This window comes from Vulpes vulpes, chromosome 7 (genome assembly GCF_048418805.1).
Source record: "Vulpes vulpes isolate BD-2025 chromosome 7, VulVul3, whole genome shotgun sequence".
NCBI lineage: Eukaryota > Metazoa > Chordata > Mammalia > Carnivora > Canidae > Vulpes > Vulpes vulpes.
This window is the reverse complement of record NC_132786.1, coordinates 117,381,347-117,405,591: the sequence shown is the minus strand read 5'-3', so window position 1 is coordinate 117,405,591 and position 24,245 is coordinate 117,381,347. Positions and strand designations below refer to the sequence as shown.

The window sequence follows — 24,245 nt, the reverse complement described above, 5'->3', positions numbered from 1 at the left end:
ATATCTTGTTGAGGAGACTATGAAGAGAACTTGAAATAAGTTGATGAGGACGCCTGGGTGGCTCAGCAGTTGAGCACCTGCCATCAGCCCAGGGTATGATCCTAGAGTCCATGGATTGAGTCCCACATGGGGCTCCCTCCATGGAGCCTGCTTTTCTTTCTCTCTGCCAAAGTCTCTGCCCCCCTCTCTCTCTGTGTCTCTCATGAATAAATAAAATCTTAAAAGTTAAATTAGAAATAAATTGATGAAATAGAGTTGAATACTGTTCTGACATGGACAGCCTAAAAATGCTAAAAAAAAAAAAATGTTGGAATAAAGGGAGCAGTTGGGAATGTAGGATGATGGATTTCATTGAGTTAATGACCTAGCAGGAATTTGGAATTAACAAAACATTTTATAGTAGGCTTATTTTTTTAAAGTATATTTTTAAGGAGCTAAATGTACTGTTATTTTACTACTTAGAGTAAAACCAAACAAACAAAAGCATAAGGTTAATCTGCCTTGTGGAATACAATTGTAGCTTGGACCTTAATTTCCAAAAAAGGGCTTAGCTACTTACTCACATATTAATTTTGGTTTTGTTAGTTTTACCTAGTAATATACAAAATTTTTTATTTACCCTTTTTTGTATATAATTCTGCAGTTTTGACAAATACAAATAGTTGTGTGGCCACCATTACCACAATCAGAATATAGAGCAGTTCCTTTACCACCCAGAGTTCCCTTCTGCTCCTTTGTAAGTCATGCCTTTCTCAGTCCTCAGTGGCGGCAACCACTGATCTGTTTTTGTCCCTAGACTCTTCTTTCACAGAGAATGTCCTATACATGAAATCATACAGTATATAGCTGTTGGAATCTGGCTTCTTTTACTTAGCATAATTCGTATAGATTCATCTATGTTGTGTGTATGTTTTTTTGTTTATATTGCATAGCAGTATTCCATTGTATGGGTATCTCACAGTTTACTCATTTCTCAATTGAGGGATGTTGAAATTAGTTTTTGGTAATTATAAGTTGCTAGAAACATTTATAGACAGGGTTTTTTGTTAAGGTAGTTTTTTATTTTAGTTGGTGTGGGATTGCTGGGTCATGTGATAAACATGAATCATTTTTAACTTTTAAGAAACTACCAAACTGTTTTCAAAGTGGTTGCACCATTTTGCATTCTCACCAGCAGTGTATAGGAGTTCATTTGCTCCACATAATAACTAGTACTTGGTATTATCTGTTTTTTAACCATTCTAATAGGTGTCTGGCGGTAATTCATTTGATGTTAAGTAGCTTTTCTTTTGCTTACTTGCTGCAGTAGGTCTTCTGTGGTGAAGTACCTATTCAGATCTCTTGGCAATTTTTAAAAATGTGCATTGCTTGTTTTCTTAATAGTTCTGAGGATTCTTTATATATTCTAGATGTAAGTCCTTTATCAGATATATGACTTGGAAATATCTTCTCCCAGTGTGGCTTATCATTTCTCTTACCATGTTTTCTGAAGAGCAGTTCTAAGTTTTGCCACAGTCCATTTTATCAATTTTTTTTTATGAATCTTTTGATATCCTGCCTAGGAAATCTTTGACTTCATTTAAATAGAATCTTAGCTACTCTCACAGGGATAGCTTTATTTTTCCTTAGTTTTACTGAGTTTAATAACATTCTCAAAATGAGTCAATAGTATCATTCTAAGTCATTTCCATTAAAAATCTGGAATTTACCATTAACTTCTGTTGTGTTCTATTCATAATCTCATTCTAACTTTAAAATGGAACATTACAGCTGATGTTTCCTGCAGTTTGTATTATGTTCATTCAGTGTACTATTTGCTTTCCTCTTTTATCCTTTTTTTTAAATAAGTCAATAAGACAGACTTATACAGTACCACATTTTGTGCTAGTATTATTGCTTACCTTATAGGCTTTTCAGAAATTGTGATAATTGATAATTCATATAAGAATAAAAGGGGAGGAAAGCATCCAGATACCCCCATGGCTCACTCTTATGTTTGATTCTCTCTGATATCATTCATATGAGGTTTAATATACCTTTCCTTGCCAATCATTGTCATTTGCAGATTCCATGGGAGTATGATGCAACTTTTTGTAGAATACTTTTGACCAAAACCAGAAAACCCATAATCACAGTTGATTTCTCTATAAAGGAAGCAGTGGCAATCACTGGGTGTGACAGATGGAACAAGATCAGCCTCACATCCAATGAAGGGATGAAATCCACAGATGTAGCAGTTTCATTTCTAGCAAGATGGGAGGATCAGCCATATTACTTCACTTGGCATGGGGAGCAGGGAGTTTTCAAATCTGCTGCCAAAACTAGAAGTGCACATGTTTCATAATTTTTTTTTGTTGTTTCATTTCTCTTTCTAAAGTTTTGAGCTGTTTTAGTCTAGATGAGGAGGGGGGGACACTAATTCTTTTTAGCTTGAAGGCATTCTTTTAATTTGATTTTTTTTATCATTTCTGCCAGAACACTATGAAACAGGAGTACTTTTTCTTTTCCTCCAAAAGACCAACAAAGGTTCTAATTTTGTTTTTCTTGGAGTAACAAGGTTTTTCTTCTTTTCCCCAGATGATGTTCTAAGCTTTAAAAAATTTTAATGACCATAGAAAATTTTTTTCCGTAAGATTTACTATTTACTATTGTCTATGTGCTATACACTGTTCTGTGTACTTTGTGTGTTTACTTAATCCTTATGACACTCTGAGATAGGTACCATTATTATTCCCATTTCATAGATAAGAAACATGCATGAGAGAGAAGGAAACTTGCTCAAAGCTATAGAGCTGGTATGAATCCAGGCAATCTGCCTTCACAGCTCTTAACCACTTTACTTAGTTCCACATATTTTTAGAGTTGGAAATGAGCATAGAGATTATTTAATGTAACCTCCTTATTCTGCCAACGGGAAAAGTAGAATTCGGTAGACTTCCTGAGTTTGATTCCCATGCCACCACTGTTTCACCTTTATCAGGATTGTCATCTAAAAAAAATGTCTGTTTTTGCTATCTGTATTCTGAGATTACTCAAAAGAAGAAAAGAGATTCCTAATGCATTTACTAGATCTTTAACTCTACATCAGTATCTCCTACACAGTAAGTCATTTAGCTTTCTTTTGTCTTCCTCATAATGACTTCATTTCAATTTAAAAATGCTTCACTGCAAAATACAGCTACCATTTATTGTACTAGCCATATTTCACATATTTCTAATCTATACTACAAGCTCACAAAATAAATTGTAGTCCTCTTTTATAGGTTGTGACTCAAAAGGTTAATTTGCCCATGTACACACAGATGATGGTAAATGGCTGAGCTAGGATAGAACCAAAGTCTAACTCCAAAGCTTAAGTCTTTTGCACTGGACCCTATTGCCTCTGTATAAACAGTCATTTGACTTTAAAACTGTGAGGTAGCTTTCCTAATGTTCTTAAAATTTCCTCTACTGAGCAGATTTTTGGAGGTTGCCCATTGTTTCTTAAATATGGGTTTCTCATATCAAAGAACATAATATTTCCATTTATATATTGCTTTGTAATATACATATTATATATTGTTTTTTTTAGCTGGACTTCATTTTCTTTAGATTTTCACGTGTACTGTTCCCCAAATCTGCTTTACTTAAGATGACTCATACAAAAATACTTCTAAACAATAATTTTATCCCTTATGTAAATGCCAGATTTTTAAAAATGAAATTCCAACATTGTATATTGCATAGAGATTTTGTTCCTGTTACCTGAGAACTTTTATGATAGGAACATGTTGAATGTTTTGACCATGACTTGAAAGCCCAGCTGAGCAAAGAATAGCTAGTAACTATTCTAGAAAAGGATATTGCTTACAGTTGCTTATTGGTCTGCTAGTATATTCAGATTCTGTCTGCTTTGAAATTTGCATCATGTCCTATAGATTGTAAGTGCTTTGAGTGATTTGGAGAAATGAAGGAAGAAAAGTACCTATATGTAATAGTTTTGATTAAGTAAAGTTAAAATACAAGGACGCACTGAAGTCACAGATAACTTTTACAGCTATAACTGTTTGCATGCTAGTAAAATTGAAGCTTTCTGAAAGTGGCAAGTGGATAAAAACATTCTAAATTTATTTTTTCTCCCCCGGACATATTTACCATCCGTTCAGTTAAGATTACTAAGTTTTTGTGTTGCCAAAGTGCTCGCTTTTGTGTGTGTTATCTTAATAGTGTATTTAAAACTGTTTTTTAAACTTGCTTACTCAAAATTACCTAATACAAATATTTAATGTTTTTTCTGTTAAATTTGACTTTTAAAAATTAATGACAACATGAAATTATCAACTAAGATTATAACAGATCATCTGTTGTATATGAATTGTTGTCAGTAAACCTCTGAATATCTGCCTTAGTCCTTTTAAATATTATCATCTGTGTTGTATAACTGACATGAGAGTATTGAATAACATCACTATCAGTTAACATTTTAATTGGAATTTTAAATTAGTTAATAAGGCTTCCTACTTGAGTCATGTACAAAGTGATTTGCAATTGAAGTTTATCATTAATGTAGTTCATTGCTAAATTAAAAACTGTGCAATCCTTTTTTCCTAATGGTAAAACTGATAATATTTTAATTTCACAATAAAAATCTTAGTAGGTTTATAAAATCCTTTAAGGTAGTAAAGAGGTCAGTAATAACCACTGGTATTGTATACACATGGATATATGTATACATGCAAAGGCTAAGTCAGTACCCTTGACATAATTTCATAGTAAGGGTAATTTTAAATATTTCTGGGCCACCTTTCAGAAATGGGAACTTCCATTCCTTTGGCTGTAGGAAATTAGAAAGATGAGGAGCTAGCAAGATAATAGTCTTAAATAAAGGAAAATGATTTGATTATTTTTCATTTTGTTTAAACACTTTTTCATGGTACAGCATTCTATTACAATTTACATGTCAAAATTTAGTTCCCCACTGTACAATATCAAATTCCTTGCTTATGAATTCTCTTTATGTATCTATATCACGAAATTTCCTAGTAACTCTTAGTACAGAAAGGCTGTTTACAAACCTGAACCTCTCATTCTTGCTTCTAGAAACTATCCTGATTTTAAGAATAACGTGCAGGGCCTTTTTTTATTTTTCTTAAGATGGTGCTATTTTTCTGTAATTCCATTTTTTAAAATCCTATGTCTGTATAGCAAAATAAGTGAATATACATGCTTGTAAGATTGAATAGACCAGCTTTATTTAGCCAGAACATTTTTAAAAAATATGTGCCTTTAATAAGTGAGACAGAGACAAATACTGCATGATTTCACTTATATGTGGAATCTAAACAAAACAGACTCTTAAATAGAGAACAAACTGGTACTTGTCACTGGGGACACGGATGGGATGATGAGCAAAACAGATGAAGGGGATTAGGAGGTAAAGACTTCTAGTTATAAAATATGTCACAGATGAAAATATAGCGTATGGAATATAAATAATACTGTGATAATGTTGTATGGTGACAGATGGTGACTACACTTATGGTGGTGAGCAGTGAGTAATGTATGGAATTGTTACAGTACTATGTTGTGCACCTGAAACTAATATAATATTGTATGTCAATTATATTTCAATACGTTTTTAAAAATGCCTTAAGAATATGCCTTTAGGCAGTAATGCACTTTCCTTTAGAATCCTGCTTCACATAACACTTTTCTGGCCCCTGAAGGCTTTTGTGACCTTTGCTATAAATTATAGCATAGTGAATTTTTTAGTTTTTTTCATATTTTTTATTCATGAGAGAGACAGAGAGAAAGAGGCAGAGACATAGGCAGAGAGAGAAGCAGGCTCCATGCAGGGAGCCCAATGTGGGATTCGATTCCAGAACCCCAGGATCACGCCCTGGGCTGAAGACAGATGCTTAACTGCTGACCCACCCAGGCATCCCAATTTTTTAGTTTCTTATATTGCCATCTTGATCAGAAAAGTACTAATTAAAGGTAGAAATAATAAAGTTGTCATGGTGGTCACATTCTTTAGTAATTCTTTTATGTGAATGGCTGACATAATGTAGAAGTATTGCTTTGATCAATTAAACCCCTAAAAGACTTTTTGTTATCCTGGAGCAACGCATAAAATAGAAAGTATAGAAAAGAGAAAGTAATGAAATTATTAGTATTTGTAGGTAGGAGGATTTACCTGGCAAACATAAGAGTTAACTGGAAAATCAATTGAAAATGCTGTAGTAACAGTTGTGAGAATTAGGCTGCATCTTTAACATTGTATGCTGTCATAAAAATTTGATTTTGAAGTTATCATTAACATAGCCAGTATAGAAACTGTAAATTTTCATGGAATTGTATGACATAGGTAGCATAAGAAATAAATGGTGAATAGTGGGAATATGTATTTTTAATACCATTTAGGTGGCAAATAATAACATGTAAATATACAAAAGTCAGTATCCTGGAAGCCCATAATCAGAAGATGTAATGGAAATCATTTCATTCATAGAAAACAAACATAAGAAAAAGGTTTAAAGACAGTTAAAGAGAAAAGAGAAGGTTAAAAGACAGTTTTACAAAGAAATACAAAACTCCACTAAAGGTTTTGAAGACAGACTTGAATAAATGAAAATACATATCATACTTCCTGGGACAGTAATACTTAACACTGTGCCTTGTGGACATATTAGTTTAAAGCTGAACTGCATTTCTAGTGCCATCAAGAGGAGCAGAAATCAAAGCCCAGAACTTCAGAGGTGGGAGATATCTCTGGTAAATTAACTCCCATTTTAAGATGACACCCTGAAAGAAAAGGGTGGAACTGTGTACATTACAGCACTGTCATGATTTTGCATCCTGATCTTGTGTCCTGTTAGAGATCTGACCTGGGTTAAGTGGTCAAACCTGGATTAAGATACCTAGTTGTAATTCCCCCAGCTCGAGCTCCAAAAGAAACAAAAATCTTGGAGAAAGTTATCGTTATTCTAGGCCTGAAATTAGTCATAGAACCATGTAACTCTACACACATGCGCATGTGTGCTTGCACACATATACATACACATGTGTATTTTTGCATACAGTGTTCAGCTCATGAGTGTAGCTAGGTACATGGTATCAAGAGTAATAAGCAGCAGGACCAACAGACAAGAGGTGACCAGAAAGTCTTGAGATACTGGAATTATCAAAGGTAATTTAACAAGTTGAAAAAAATAAAAGCAAAGTTAGTACATCATGGTAGGAAGTTGGAAACCATAAAATAGTGACAAGGCAGATTTGAAAAAGAACAAGCTTTAGAATCATAAAATACCCGAAATTAATTCAGTGTGCAAGATTAACAGATAAAGCTGAAGTGAGCATTAGTGAATTGGAAGATAGATTTCAGAAGAAGCTATGCAAGAAGGAACACAAAAGAAAAGTAGGGAAAATACAGAAGACTCAAAGAGGATATAGTGAGAAGAGCTCTATTTTCATCAGAGTCCCAAAAGTAATGAGGAAATGAAGACCAAAGGAAATATTTGAAAGGACAAACTGACAAAAACAAGTCCTATAACACTTGATTTATTACAAAGGCGGCACTGTAGAGTAATGTTGAATGGTTTAGATTTTCGGTGATTGGTAATTGAGTATACAAATAAAATGGAATTGGACCATAAACAAAAATCAATTGTATTTGGATTATAGACCTAAAAATGTGAAGGTCAAAACAATAAAGCCTTTCAAGGGTAATGTAAAATAATCTTCCTGACTTGGGTAGAGGAAGATTTAACTTACATAAAATGACCTTACAACCAAATACATGCTAAGCAAGGGGCACTGGGGTTCCTCAGTTGGTTGCGTGTCAGAGTTGGATTTGGCTCAGGTCATGATCTCAGGGTTGTGAGATCAAGCGTCCAGTTGTGTTGTGTGTGGAGTCTGCTTGTCCATCTCCCTCTGCCCCTCCCTCTGTACATGTACACACTTTCTCAAAAGAATAGAATCTTTAAAAAAAAAAATGCTAAGCAATCAACAGCATTAAGGGAAGAGGAAAGGCATTTGTCATACAACCCACAGAAGCCTTAAATATACTGAGAGCAAAACAAAGCTGTATATTAATAATAAAAAGGCAGCCCCATGGAAAAATGAGCAAAATATTTAACACTTCACCAAAGATGAAACTGAAACTATCAAAGGGCTTTAAAATAATAGAGAACTTGGGAGATCCCTGGGTGGCTCAGGGGTTTAGCACCTGCCTTTGGCCCAGGGTGTGATCTTGGAATCCTAGGATCGAGTCCCACGTCAGGCTCCCTGCATGGAGCCTGCTTCTCCCTCTGCCTGTGTCTGTCTCTCATGAATAAATTTTTTAAAGAATTAGGGAACTCAATACTTATTCTGGTTTTATTAAAATGAAAATTTAAATGGAATCTAGAAATAGGGAATCAGCTAATGAAAATTTTAGGGATTTTAATGATAGGAATGCCATTTGTTCTTTACATATTAGTATATTCGTAGGCTTACAATATATTAGTGTATATAGAATATTATCCTACATTGGTAAAAAACAAAACGAATATACGTGTTGTGTGAAGTCTAGAATATTTCAAACAACGTGTGTGGAGGACAGTACTTGTAATGATTTAATCACTTATCTCCTTATTTGTATTTTCTATTGTTTCTAAACTGAACATGTACTGTATTTTGTGCAGTTGATAATAGTGTACCCAAAATAGAGCATTTTATCTATTTTTCCATTATGGAAATCACCTATTTTTTATTAAAATTCTGAAGGAATCATCCATCTCTTAGCATTAGAAAAATGCATGTTCATGTACAGAAGCACATAACCATATAGTATATGCAGTAGCAACACAGAACGTGGAATGCTGTCAGGACTGAGTGACTAGTAGCCTTTCATTTGCTTTCCGCTTATTTAGATCCTTTATTTTTTATTATTTTTTTCAGTTGCAATTACTACCCAATCTTATCTCCTTTTAACTATTTCTTTTAGCTTCCCCTTTTCTCTTTTACTTTTAGGACACTTTGTGCCCTTTATGTATATAGAACATATATAAAATGCACACTATTTTTTTTTCAACTTTGAATTTACAGAGTCTAGGGCTTTTCAAAGGAAAACTTCATTAGAAGTTTAATATTTTACTCTCTAATTTTGGACTTTTCACAGGAAAAAAAATGAGCCCTTTCTAAGGTAACTTTCAGATAAAGTAACGAGTATGGTATTTGAAAAGTGATTTAGACTATGTAGGTTTGAACAGGAAAGGATTTGTTTTCTGGCTTTTTCTGTCATAGCACGAGGGTTCTGCTTTTGTTTTTTATTTTAATTTGGGTGGGATGTTACCTGACAAAATAAAAAAAATTATGTGCTGTATTTGTTTTGCCACAACTATAAGAAGCTTCAAGATTAATTTAGGTTTCATTGTTTACCCTCCTATACTTTTCTGCTTCAACTTGTAATTGTTTTTAGGTTATTGTTTTTTTTGTCATTTTTGGGCAAAAACTTTAAATGTGCCTGTATGTAAATATATATACAAATGCACACACATAAGTGCAGTGCCACACACTGTATAAATACGCTGTTTTGAATTTCTTTTAGCCAACAAATGGAATCTTCTTGAGCATGTTTCTGATAGTTTTACCTTTGGAATCTATGGCTCATGGGCTCTTCCATGAATTGGGTAGCTGTTTAGGAGGAACGTCTGTTGGATATGCTATTGTGATTCCCACCAACTTCTGCAGGTACAGTAATTTAGTATAATTAGCAGTAACTACTTGAACATTTTCATAATATTTATATGAATTTGAATATTAAGTGTGATAGCTCATTTTTTCAAAAGTATAATATTTTCAAAATATGATGCCCTTGCAATTTTTTTCCTTTACCCCAAATGTTGAAAGACTTTTATTTATGCTGTGTAGTGATAGAATCTTGAGGATTCAATTTAAATATTTTGATAAATGTGATTAGCTTGTACTTAGCTAAAAATCAGAAAATATGCATGACAGTTCTAAGGAAAGGTCTAAAGGTTATCTTGTTTATGAAAATGTCCTGTGAAACAACATGGCAAAATGTAATAGAAACGTATTCTGGACCCGAGAGTCCTAATTCTGGTTTTTTATTACACTAGGCAAATCTTAACTTCTCTGAACTTCAGTGTCCTTATCTAAAATGCAAGCAATAGGAGGTGTCTGGGTGGCTCAGTTGGTTAGGTGTCCAACTTTGTATTTTAGCTCAAGTCATGGTCTCAGAGTGGTAAGAAAGAGCCCCCACAGAGAAGGCTCTGTGCTGGGCATGGAGCCTGCCTAAGATTCTCTCCCTCCCCTCTTGCCCCACCTCCTCCCCCCAAAATGCAAATAATACCTATTCTTTCCATCTCAGAGGAACATCATGAAGAGCTAATGAGAATATGAATGTAAAAACAGTGCCCATTGGAAAATGTCATACAAATACCAGAAATTTACAAAGTTGGGAATGAAGTTAAGCATTATTTGTTTCATTGTAGTTTTATTCCAAAATAATTTCGCCCCTAAATGTGTGGCAGGTCTTTTTGAATCTGTAAATACTGCCACAATAAAAATTTTTAATAGTACTTTGAAATACAAAAAAAAAAAATAGTTCTTTGCTATTAATAAATTTTGATTGCCAAATATTCATATTTTCTGTGGTGGTTTTCAAGATGGGGGAGGAGGAAGACTTGAAATAAAAAAAGTTTTATTTCAAATATTTGACATAAAAACCAAAAATGGACTATTTGTATTAAATATTTTCCTCCCTGGTAAAGGCTTTATAAAAAGTGGCAAATTCATATGAGAAGTAAAAGAAATAGATTTAAGAGGGTCCCATAAAGTAAGATGTGATAGTTCAGGTGAGAAAATATGTGGAAATAGTAATTTGCACAGATATTTATTCTGTTATAATTTTTGTTAATGCATTGTTTATTTTACTGTTTGTGACTGCTAAATGTTACAAATGGAGAACAAAATGCCTTATTTTTGTAATGAAAACTGGTAATAGAATAATACTGGTAATATATGACGTTTTCAAGACTACTGAAAGACATTCCTTTTCTGAAAATTCTTTTTCTGAAAAGGAGTGATCATATTTTTCCTCCCTCAATATTGGTATTTTGATTCTGCTAGTTTTAAGATGTGATTTAATCATCTTTACTAGGTTACCATTTTACATTTGTTCTAGGATCAGATCTGTCTCTGGTTAGTGTTCTGTAGTATAAGGGAGTAGGCCTAAATTTTTAAAATTGCTTCAAAATGCCACTTACAATGTAGTTTCTTCTGTCATTTATGTTACTTATGTTAGTAGAACTTGAACTTTATAAAGCTTTTTCAATATAGAAATATAAAACACATTGCTTCCATATTTTGTTAAAATTTTGTCAAGGAAAACAGTTCTTTCATTATAGTTCCTACACCTTGGTGTTCCTGAAACACAGGGTAAGATATGTATGATCTTGCTTTTAGAAAGTCTTATTCCATATCTTACATTTGGTAAAACTATGAATACAGAACCAAAAATAGTATTATCTACATTTGGAGATATTTTCCCAGCTTTCAGTTTGGTAATTATTTTATTGGTTAGAAGTAAAACTTTTAGAAATTAGGCTCTGATGTTCAAGCTTAATTCTTAGCACTTTTGAAAAAAGGATTTTTAAAAAAATTCTGCCATTTAGTTATCAGCAACTGTTAATGATTCTTAGATAATTATAAGTGAAGGGTAAGACTGTGACATAGAATGAACACTCTTTTAACACAAAAATCATTTTTTTGTTCTTCAGTCCTGATGGTCAGCCAACACTTCTTCCACCAGAACACGTACAGGAGTTAAATTTGAGGTCTACTGGCATGCTCAATGCTATCCAAAGATTTTTTGCATATCATATGATTGAGACCTATGGATGTGACTATTCCACAAGTGGACTGTCTTTTGATACTCTGCATTCCAAACTGAAAGCTTTCCTTGAACTTCGGACTGTGGATGGACCTAGACATGATACATATGTTTTGTATTACAGTGGGCATACCCATGGCACAGGAGAGTGGGCTCTTGCAGGTAAATGCACCTCTGGCAATTTCACTATTACTAAGATAGACCTATTCATGGAAATCTAAACCCTTCACACTGAAACATTAATTTCCAAAAATTCTCAAATTTTCTACTTCACAGTTTACTAAGTATACATGTGACTCTGTTTTATTTTTCTTTTCTCTAGCATACTTGTTTAGCATAATATTAGTAATCTCTAAAGAGATTATTATGAGAATTATGTCCTATATTGACTGGAAGAAAAAAATCTGCTTAATGTGTTTTCAGAATTATTAAAATTCCATTTTTTGGAAGCTGATTAATTTGACCTATACTTCTAAGTCTTTAAATGTTATGGATGCTGATTTCAGTGTTTGTACATATGCATTTCAGTAGTTTGTACATATGCAGTTTTATTTATGTTAGACAGTTCACCAAAATTTTGAACAGCAAGTGATGTGAATGGTGGGACTAGCGCTTAGATCAGGAGACCTTGGTTCTGGTCCTGGTTTTGTCACAAGTTTTATTTTTGACAAATTACCTAACTTCTCTATAGCAATTCTCTCCTCTGTAAAATGAGGGGGTAGTATTAAATCTCCCTGTCATGAGAGAGGGAGATTGAGATCTATTTTATATGTAAATTTGTTGAGCTTCCCAACTAGATTAGAAACTCTGTATATGTAAGTCATGAGCTTTATGAATTACTTGCTTAGCACCTAGAATAGAGCCTGGCTATCCCTAGTAGGGATCCTTAAGTAATGGATAGATGGATGAAATCACTGAATGAATCATGGCGGGCCGGGGGGGGGGATTTTTTTCTTATTTTATGTTAGAAATAGTTCTTCTGGAACTTAATTCTATCCTCTTTTTTCCTTAAATATTGTAGATGTTTTATACCGAGAACACACAGAAATAATAGAATTGACATAAGTAGAAATAGATATTCAGATCAAGGACAAATATCAACAGAAGTATTATGGAAGGACAGAGAGACCTCCCTCAACACTGGAACTCCAAGTAGAGATGATCTTAACCATCATGGTCTCACTAATTTCATGCTAGATTTGTAATGAGGGTTTTATCAAAAAATACTGTTGTAATTTTTGATTTTGCAAATAATTATTGAATAACTTATTGGCTGTCTAGAAGTAAAGACAAACATTTATGGGGCATATTTGAAGCAGTTATGATGCTTGGCACTTTATATACATTAAATTTAATCTTCACTTGAAATATTTTGAGGTAAGTACTATGACCTCTCTCATCTCTTCATTTTTTAAAGAATAAAATGAAAACTTCCAAGTTGTTACATCTCTGTGGCCATACATTTGGTAAGTGATGGAACCATGATTCAAATCCAGACCTGCCTAACCCCTTGAAGTATTTTTCCCCCTTGTGCTGCCAAAGGCAAAAACCATTAAGATAGAGAAAATCACATACTCTGTTTTAGTAGATATTTTTGGTAGCATGGTTCACCCATTTTCTAAAATACTGTAGAAGAATGTAGTCAACATCAAAATTACTTGAATATAGTTTGGGAAATCTTTTACTTAACCTGTAACCCAATGTAGAAAACAACTTTTTAACCTTTATGGCTATTTTAATTCTAGATAAAGTATAGTATTCTGTGTACTTGACCTTAGAACACAGAAGAAAAAGTTGTCGTCAATTCAAAAATCTTTACAGAAATAGAATTTCAGACCTAAAACCTAGGATTGATTATTGAAAACTTACTGCAATGCTTATAATAATGAACTGTCTCCAAATCAAAAGGGATAAAAGATATAATTTTGGTGGTCATGCATATATCCTTGGTTATTTGTAAGTATTTTAAGAAAGTGATTTAAAAAGTAAGCTTGTTGTATTTTTACATGAAAGATTAATATAAATTTTTTTCAGAACATATGTATTTTTCCTCCTAAATCTTTTAAGATTTCAAGCATCTTTTAAAAGATGGCATTGGAAATAAATTCTAGATGTATAGTTTACTGCTATTTATATCAGCTTTTTCTTTTCCTAGGAAAAATAATAGACACCAACACAAATAACATATATATCAGTGTTCTTAAATTTTCACTCACTGAGTTAGCAATAATTTATGAAGACTTAAATATTCTAAAGTGTGGCTATATTTTAGATAGATATCTAGCAATTATATTCTGGAATGGTATCTTTATAGAATTTTTTTTTTTAATATGTCACCAATAAGTTAACACCGTTATACAACTCCTCTCTTAGCCAGGAAGATTTATTCTTGTATGTATAACTTTCTTGGTGGTAGACATTTTTTTACTTTTTTTTACAATAAAAAGTAGAACACAGTGGAGAAAGCATTGCTTGACATGGCCCTGCCTTCTCCAAGAAGGGTAGCTTCATCCTGTATACTCTCTCAGCTTGAGGCACCAAGCCCACTTGAAGGTAACCAGGTTGGACCAGGTGTAGAGGCTGAGCCTTCCTCAGGAACTGAAGTCAGTTCCTGACTGACAGAGACATAGCCCTGGGCTATGGGGGTGCCATAGCCCTGAAAGGCAGATAGTACTAAAAAATAGAACTAAAAATTTTCCTCCTGCTTGGAGGAAAATGCTTTAATCCATTCCAGCCCGTGTGACAAAGAGCTGTAAGCTGTGAAAATTACATCTTTCTAAACACCTGTAAAATAGGAAACATGATAACTGGATTTTACCTGAGTTAGCAAGTTAAGAGTGGGTCCAGAACTAAATACTAAATACCACTGTGAGAAAGAGAATTCTGTATCTGCCTTTATATATCTTTACTTAGACGATGACAATATTTGTTAGACGATGTAGACTCCTTACATTTATGAGGCTTCATAATATGGACCCTGGTATTTTTACCTCTGAGAGTAAAAAATAATTATGATAATGATGAGAGAAATGACAAAAAAGGTAGATAATCTGTGAATCAGTTTATCACAGATAAACAGAGCCTTTAAAAAGCAGTCTCAATTACTTTAACTGCATCAGATGGCTGTTAGCTGAGATAAATGTTAAGTGCTTTGCATCTTGGCCAAAAGCCAGATGCAACATAGGACCTATTCATAGGAGAAAGCAGAGCAAAACAAAACAGGGGAAGAGAAATAGTTGAAAGGCTTAAATGCTCCTTTAAATCTCTTATTGATATGTAAAGAGCACATAGAAGTAGTGTAGAATGTGCTTTTAGAATATTTGTTGAAATAGTTGTAGAAGGCAAGTTAGACAATGATGTTGTTTTGTGGCAGATGGAATTTGTATAATTGCTCTTGTAATCTTGTGTCATTCTCTGATCTCTAGAGAAATTGAAAGAACTGGCAATAATGAAAAGTTAACGTTTTACCATATAATAAAAGATACCTTCTGGAGCTCTTTGTGAAGCAACACATTAGTAATATATGGACACCATGTATTGAAATAGTGCCTCTGAAATGATGACTTTAAAAACAACTTTTTCATTGTCAAGAGTCTGAGTATAGTAGTAGACTGCTGAATAAAAGAATATTAATTGTTCGTAAAGAATGTGTTATGCCCTGGCTTCAGAGGTCATATTACTAATTGAATGTAAATACTAAAAAATTCCCTCCCTCCCTCTGTCTGTCCCTGTCTCTCTCTCCCCAGTGTTGTCATTTTGATAAGACAATGGTTGCTCTAGGTAGAGATGTGTATCTGAGGTTGTTGGAGCTTGTGCCAGTAAACTGTACCATGTTAAGACTTTTTCCTAATCATATAAGTACCATATGCTCAATGTAAAAATGGTAGAAAATATAGCAAAGTATAAAAAAAATTACTGAAATCCAAACACCCAGCAATAACTATTGTTTTTATAGATACACTTCCATGTCATACTTTCTCTCCTAGTATCATAGACATTTTCTCATCATCAAAATTTCTTTATAAATACCGTTCTATTATTTTAAGATTTATTTTAAAGATTTTATTTATTCATGAGAGACACACAGAGAGGCAGAGACAGAGGCAGAGAGAAGCAGGCTCCCTGTGGGAGCCTGATGCAAGACCCCGGGATTACAACCTGAGCCAAAGGCAGACACTCAACCACTGAGCCACCCAGGTGTCCCAATACCATTTTATTACAATTCTCCCTCATAGTTTATTTCCATTCCTCCGAGTTGTTTCAGATTTTACACGTAACAGTGGGAAGAAGATCTTTATATGTAATTTTTGTCCCCATTTTTGCCCTTTCCTCAGGATAAATTCCCTAGAATTGGAATGATTGTATGAATATTAATGTACCATTGAAACAGAGCCAGGAGTAGGTTGAATAAGGATGGCAATTGCTGGGGCCCAAAATTTAAGAGGATGACAAAAATTAGTCAGGATAGTATTTTAGTGTAATATATTTAAAAATCAAAATTAATACAAGAAGACCTTTGTCTAATGAACTAGATGTAAAACCTACCAGCTTTAAGACACATTTGCTTTAGACCTTTCTGGGTATGTATTTTTTTAGTCCTGTGTTGTTTTTCAGTTAATAAAACAGATTTAAATAGCCATTCTAAATTTATTATTGGCACAGGTAGGAAGAGTGTTTCTTTTTCTTTTGGTAGGTACCTACATATGAGGCAAGGTAACATTAATTGATCAGTGATTATCAAGGACCAACAAACTTTTTTCTGTAAAGGGCCAGATATTTTTGGCTTAGTAGCCATAAAGACCCAATAGTAACTGCTCAGCTTAGGCACCATAGAACAAAAGCAGCCACAGACAGAATGTAAATGAATGTTATTTATGAAAATAATAGTATACAATTTAAGTTTCCTGTATTTTCACATGTCACAAACTTTTGTTCTTTGGATTTTTAACCATGTAAAAATGTAAATAAATTCTTAGCTCTCAGGCCATACAAACACAGATGGCAGGCTGGATTGGCCCATAAGCCATAATTTGCTGCTCCTGATGCAGAATAGTAGGATTTCATTTTTTTCACTAAATCTTAATTTTTTAAAACTAAACTTCATGAGACAACTTTCTTAATTTATTGTAACATATTCCTTTTTTACTGTAATAAGGATTTTTTTTTTTAATCTGAAATTGAGAGTCTGTTTTTAAAAATTCTTTGAAAGGAATGTTCCATCTATTTTTTTGTCCTACATATATTTAATTCCAGGAACTTAAAGAAAATATACTTAAGAGGAGGCTTCAGAAATTATTACCCTATTGAGTCTTCTTTTGTTCACAGGTGGAGACATACTGCGCCTTGACACACTTTTAGAGTGGTGGAGAGAAAAGAATGCCTCCTTCTGTTCTCGCCTTATTATCGTATTAGACAGTGAGAATTCAGTCCCGTGGGTGAAAGAAGTGAGAAAAATCAATGATCAGTACGTTGCGGTACAAGGAGCAGAGATGACAAAGACCATAGATATTGAAGAAGCTGACCCACCACAGCTGGGTGACTTTACAAAAGACTGGGTGGAGTATAACTGCAACCCCAGCAATAACATCTGCTGGACTGAAAAGGGCCGCGCTGTGAAAGCTGTGTACGGTGTGTCAAAGCGCTGGAGCGACTACACTCTGCATTTGCCAACAGGCAGCGACGTGGCCAAGCACTGGATGTTACACTTTCCTCGTATTACATATCCACTGGTGCATTTGGCAAATTGGCTGTGTGGTCTGAACCTCTTTTGGATCTGCAAAACTTGCTTTAGGTGTTTGAAAAGATTAAAAATGAGTTGGTTTCTTCCCACTGTGCTGGACACAGGACAAGGCTTCAAACTTGTCAAATCGTAATTTGGAACCCAAGGTGGAATGTTACTGAGAGTTCATACTACCAGTTATCACTAACTTGCCATTTTTTGTATATTGTTTTTTTTATTTGGGAAAAATCTCTTGCTACTTCTGTAGCCGCTCTCGCTTTGTCTTTTCTCAAGTAATTATGGTGTATTGTAAGATGTTAGGAATAAGCGTTTTATCCTACAAGTATGTAAGGAGTCATAAATGCTGATGCTGTGTAAATGCATAAGAGATGTTAAAAATAACAATGCACTTTGAAGAATGTTTGCCTATGCCTCAGATTAGAAAGAAAACACTTGTCTGTGCTCTGCAGTGGCCGATGAAGAATTACTAATGCCTTATTTTCTAGGCATGATTAGAGAATGTAGACCAGACAGTTTGTTTACTATTATAAGAAAATTTCCAGTTTGCTTACAAAGGATTTTCTTTGTGAACAGTAGGTTTGAGTCCAAGACCATTTGAAGAATGACAAATTCTTTCTTTAGAAAGGATAAAGGGAGAAGCCTGAAATGAATGCAAAAATTTGCTTATAGTCTCCTGATGTCTTCACTGTGGCCTGTTACCAGTGTAGCAGAAAAGCCCAAGTGACTGTTGAGATCAAAACATTCTTCCCTTAGGTAACTGTAAGAAGCTAGAAGCCTACAGAGGGCTCCTTCCTGCATTGTTGGGGGCGGAGGAGGGGCTCTGAAAGCACTGGCAATTTTAAGTCTTTCTCAGGGTAACTTTTAATGAACAGTGTTTCCAGCTACTAATTGTCTTCCCTTTCAAAAAGTAAACTTTAAAAAAAAAAAGGCAATTTCTCGTTGATTTAGGCTATTTTCACTATTCAGAAATGATTTTGATCTTGGGAATTAATGCTCTGCCATGAAAATTATCTTTCAGCTCTCTCATTAGTGATGCCATTTTTTTCTATTGAAGGTCAAGGGATTGGAAACAGGTCATTTTTTTTCTTGTATACATGTAATGTATTATGTAAAAAAGTACTCATATTGGCAGTTTTTGTTATGCATAATGGTGTGGTTGTAATTTTTAAAACTTAATTCAGTGTTTTGTCTGATTAAAGCAGGCACTGATCTGGGTATCCCCTAAGAGGTAATTTACCTCCTGTTCCCTTCCAGTAATCCTTACATTCTACATGTTCATATCAGAGAAGTAACAGGAGGGGAATAGAATTAAGTTAGGGGATAATCTAATCTTTGTCGTTTAAAGTGTGACTTCTCACCATTGAAGCCATTTTTCCAGCCTCAGAGAGGAAGTAACGCCTCTACCATTTTCTACCTGGTGACTTGAAAACTGAAGTTTTTGTTAGGTAGAAGTCACTTAGTGTCAGGGAACTCGTATACCACTATCTATGCAGCGCTGTTACGGTCTGATTATTTCTGTGTTTTGAATATGATTTTCCTAATGTTTTGAATAAAATTTTAAAAATTAATTTTTCATGTAATGTGCAAAAAACTTTAGTTACTGAATAATTTTAATATATATTAAAAGTGGTAGTCATAAAAAATGCCCATCTATTAGAGTTGGTAGGTTGATTTGAAATTTTCCACTATTTGGTTACATATTTATATCAACATTTTCCAGATGAAATAGCATAATGTTTCATTATTATTCAGAGTTAGTATAGGAGAAAAGTCAGGTGTTAAAATTATGAGCTAATAGCTACAAAAAAGTTAAATTAGCATTAAGTAAAATCTTTTAAAATTCCGAGCCAATATTGAGCGAATTAGCTTTAATTAAAGCATGTGTCTTTACTCTGAGAAAGCCAAATATAAAGGTATATTATGCATTCTTTATAAAGTAATATTAAGATGGTACTAATCATCAGATTCAAAAGGTAGCTGACTTTACAGCCACAGGGCTGTTATTTCGGTACACATTTTCTATGACCAAAAAAGTTCTGAGCTAAAACTGTGACTCAAGCCGATTTATTAACCACAAAGTTACAGAATATCCACTGCAATGAATTCTCCTCCCCAAACCAGAAACTATAAAAGGACAGTTAAGAGGTGGCATCCTAAATTAAAATTGCCACTTTAATTGGTTACTCTAACTTAGAGATTAAAAACTCGATCTGACCATTAATTAGGACAATTTTCTTACGGCTTTCATTTTATATACCATATGTTTACCAAGGAGTTACTGGGAGTAATAGGAATTACTTTAGGGCAAAACTTTACCAGTCCACTAAATAGCTTCAATAGTTGACATGGAGATGTTTTTCAACAAAATGTTGACTTAATTTGTTTCTTACATGATGCCTTGAGGAAACCACAAAAGCACCACCCCCTAAAAAATGTCTTTTAAAAAAGTATATACTCTTATGTGATGAATTAAAGAACCAAGTTCTTTAATTAAGAGAACCAAGTTCTCTTCCTATAATTTTTCAGTTATGCTATTATTTCATTAAAAATTTTTTAGTTTCTTCTGACTAAACTCTTCTTCCTGGGGATATTTGGATTTATCCTTGCGTAGCTTTCTATCTTGCTCTTCTTAATAAATACAAAATTGTACAGAAGACCATTTTTATGACCAGTGTTTTCATAAGTGTATTAAAAATTGCATTGCTAATTAAAATGCATTTATATTTAATGCATTACTGGGTAGATTTTTTTAAAGTAAAATCTTCATTAGAATCTATTTGTAACTGTACATTTTGTAAATTTTGGTCTAAATATATATGATGTTTTGAGTACTGCCTTTTTATATGTGTTCTTTCCCATTTAGAGCTTAGACTCCTTCAAAGTAATGTTGTACATTACCTTTCCATAAGGGATAGCTAACATTATGTATGCCAGAAGAAAGTGGTTTACTTTTAAGAATTCTGTTAGGTATATTTCATAGTGAATGGCTCAAAGGAGTCAGTACTTTTTTGAACATCTCTCCTCTTTTTGGAAACATACTAGATCTTCCTCCCTTTTCAGGCAGAAGCTTACACATGTTGATATTTCTGGTATATAATTACCCAGAAGAGTGCCTTCCTCATGATGAGGTATTAAAAGAATATTTTTGACATTGAATTTAGAATCCTGAGGAGAAATTGGAATAACTTGATTGCAAATCACTTCATTTTCTTTATAATTTTAACGATATTTTTTCAAGATCTTCAGTCAGTTAATATTAAGGACTATTACAGAATCACCAAAGGAAAACATGTCACATTTTTAAAAATATATTTTTCTTACTAACTCCCATGCCCAATATGGGGCTCAAACTCACAACGCCAAGATCAAGAATACTGTGCTCTCTACTAACTGAGCCAGGCAGGTGCCCCAAACATTTCACATTTTTTAAAAGTAGTAAATGTCAAGATTAAAGAAGGAAAACCTCAGGTTTGAATTAAAACATAGCTCATGTCACAAAAAAGCTTTTTGTTGAATTCATTTTCATCAGGACATTGATATGATAAAGACTGAGTCTTTTCATTGATTTCCCTTTAGAAACATTTAGACAAATTGGAGACTTTTCACAAATGGAAATTATTAAAAGAAGTCTGATGAACAAAGAAGATAGCTACTATGCTCATCAGTGACAACTAGACTATAAAGTCAAAAAATTGGCCTATCAACATAAACAGGTTCACAGAACAAGCTAGGGCAACTACAAGTATCTCACGTTTGGGGTATCTTCCATATTGACTAGTATGAAAAATGACATTTAAGTAGTAATTACCTTGAGCAACTGTTTTGTTGACAGTAATTTACATTTATGTGTATTAGAAAGTACTGTTGCTGTTATTCTTACTTAGACCAAAGCTGATTCAAAACTAAAATCTGTAGGTTAATCAGTAAATTTTTAAATATTAATACATAAAAACCATTTTGATTAAAAAATAAAATTGACCAGTCATCTTGTGTAATGACCTCACAGCATTTTATAGGTATTAAATTAGAATAGACAATTTTAGTAGATTGTTACTACATTTCTGTCCCTACAAAATATCGATCTATCACAAATTGAAGATTTTTAGTAGTGTGCCAAGGATAAGAGAGGAACATGGTGTATCTTCCTAGATATAGACCAGCAATGTTTACTCCATGTAAAGTAAAAGCATTTTTATGTTAAAACATACCAAAGTGGGATGCCTGGGTGGCTCAGCAGTTGAGCCTTTGGTTCAGGGCGTGATCCTGGTTCCAGGAACGAGTCCCACATCGGGCTCCCTGCAAGGAGCCTGCTTCTCCCTCTGTCTGTGTCTCTGCCTCTCTCTCTGGGTCTCTCATGAATAAATAAATAAAATCTTAAAAAAAAAAAAAAGTATTGGTAGGTAGGACTTACATTAGCTTTTAGTGTAAGTCAGAAGACTTCAAAGCAGTTTTATTTTTGTAGCAGGTCATTTGTTCTATCCTTCCCACCCCAGGACATCGAAGATTCTTTGGGTATAATATTGAATGTTATTGACACACTATATATGGAGGTTTTTTTTTTTTTAAGAAATCCTTTGTGTTCTGACTTAGAAATAGAAATAGCAATGAATTTTCTGAAAGCAAATAATTTTGTTTCTGTCTATATGGAGTTTTACACCTATGCCATCATAAAACAGTTTTATAATAGACATTTCTAGGTTCTTCGGAGTCCTTAACATATAATGATTTCTACACAAGTAGGTACTGGTAGGGAAAATGGAATGAGGATTTTAATTTGTAATCCATATCCACTTACATTAATATCCATTCTCACCAATTTCTCTTCTGTACTGCTCTTTTTCTCTAACACCTACCCTTTGGATTCCTATCTTCCTTTATACATAAAGCAACTAATTCATCAATAACAATAAAATGACAATGTCTATCCCAAAGAGAGAGGAGTTCATAAGTAACAAAGACTGGAGCAGCTTCTATACCTGGGGCAAATGCCTGACTGGGTGCTGGTGACTTAGAAGTGCAACTGCCATAGGTGAGAAGATTGTGCAGGAAAAAAGAAATTGGCTGAAGTTTTGACAATATCGTGGGCTGGCGAGATGGGTCTGAAAGGTCATTAAAAGCTTGACCCAACAAGCATGCCCCCTTGCCCTGGAATTTTGCCAAGAAACTGGTAGTGGAGCAGGGCTTAGAGACAGAATTTATATAGCCTTATGCATCACACTTAATTGCCACATTTGGATCCAAACTATCTAAAACAACTCTTATTCCAGTTCAAACACTAAAATAATCAAGATGCTCAGTCTTGGGGATCCTGGGTGGCTCAGCGGTTTGGCACCTGCCTTCGGCCCAGGGCATGATCCTGGGGTCCCAGGATTGAGTCCCACATCGGGCTCCCTGCATGGAGCCTGCTTCTCCCTCTCTCTCTCTCTCTCTCTCTCTCTCTCTGTCTGTCTCTCATGAATAAATAAAATCTTAAAAAAAAAAAAAAGATGCTCAGTCTTGACAGATGTAGCATGGGAGATTAGGGACTGGGCTAACTGAAGGTGAACTCAGTCTAATTAAAGCTGCAGCCCACCTCTAGCTCAATTCAACCTGTGGAGAATTCTGAAGGATAAGTTCCTCACCCTAATTACCAGAGAATGAAAGGCATGCACTCCCTCAACAGACTCAAATGTACACTTTACTCTCCACTGTTATAATTTTTAAAAATGTGTTCTGCATTGTACATAAGACACAAAGAAGGGAGGAATCAGACCCATTAGCAAGAGTAAGTAGTCAAAAGGAAGTCTAAGCCACAGCAATCAGACAAGAAAAAGAAGGAAAAGCATCCAAATTGGTAAGGAAAAAGTAAAACTTAATATTTGCAGATGGCATGATACTATATAGACTCCACCAAAACACTCCTAGAACAGATAAGTGAATTCAATAAGGCCACAGGATACAAAATCAATATACAGAAATACAGAAATCCATTTCATTTCTATACACAAATACTGAAGTAGCAGAAAGAGAAATTAAGAAAACAGTCTCATTTATAATTGCACCAAAAAGAATACCTAGGAATACACTTAACCAAAGAGGTGAAAGACCTTTCTGACAACTATAAAACACCGATGAAAGAAATTGAAGATGACAAAAAATAAATGGAAAGATACTCCATGCTCATTAATTGGGAGAACAAATATTGTTTATGTCTATACTACCCAAAGGAATCCATAGATTCACTGAAATTCCTATCCAAATGCCAATAGCATTTTTCACAACTAGATTAGAATAAATGATCCTAAAATTTGTATGGTGCCACAGAAGACCTTAAATAGTCAAAGCAATCTTTAAAAAGAAGAACAAAACTGGAAATATCACAATCCCAGATATTAAGACATGCTATAAAGCTGTAGTAATCAAAACAGTATGGTAGTGGCACAAAAGTACACACATAAATCAATGGAGCAGAATAGAGAGCCCAGAAATAAACCCACAATTATATGGTCAATTAGTCTTCAACAAAGCAGGAAAGAATATGCAATGGGAAAAGGACAATCTCTTCAACAAATCCTGTTGGGAAAACTGGACCACACTCTTTCACCATATACAAAAATAAACTCAAAATGGATTAAAAACCTCAATGTAAGA

At 34.0% G+C, this 24,245-nt stretch overlaps 1 protein-coding gene across 2 annotated transcripts in view; it reads left to right on the top strand.

Annotated features, from left to right (window-relative positions):
* TMEM168 (transmembrane protein 168) overlaps window positions 1-20,444 on the top strand; it is a 30,800-nt gene extending 10,356 nt beyond the window's left edge. For both annotated transcript variants that reach the window (XM_072764780.1, XM_026012160.2), the window contains exons 3-5: window positions 9,569-9,711; window positions 11,763-12,037; window positions 17,201-20,444. In XM_072764780.1, coding sequence (XP_072620881.1) covers window positions 9,569-9,711; window positions 11,763-12,037; window positions 17,201-17,748 — 966 coding nt within the window. In that variant the 3' untranslated portion in view covers window positions 17,749-20,444. The remainder of the gene's footprint in view (window positions 1-9,568; window positions 9,712-11,762; window positions 12,038-17,200) is intronic.
* Window positions 20,445-24,245: the final 3,801 nt, after the last annotated feature.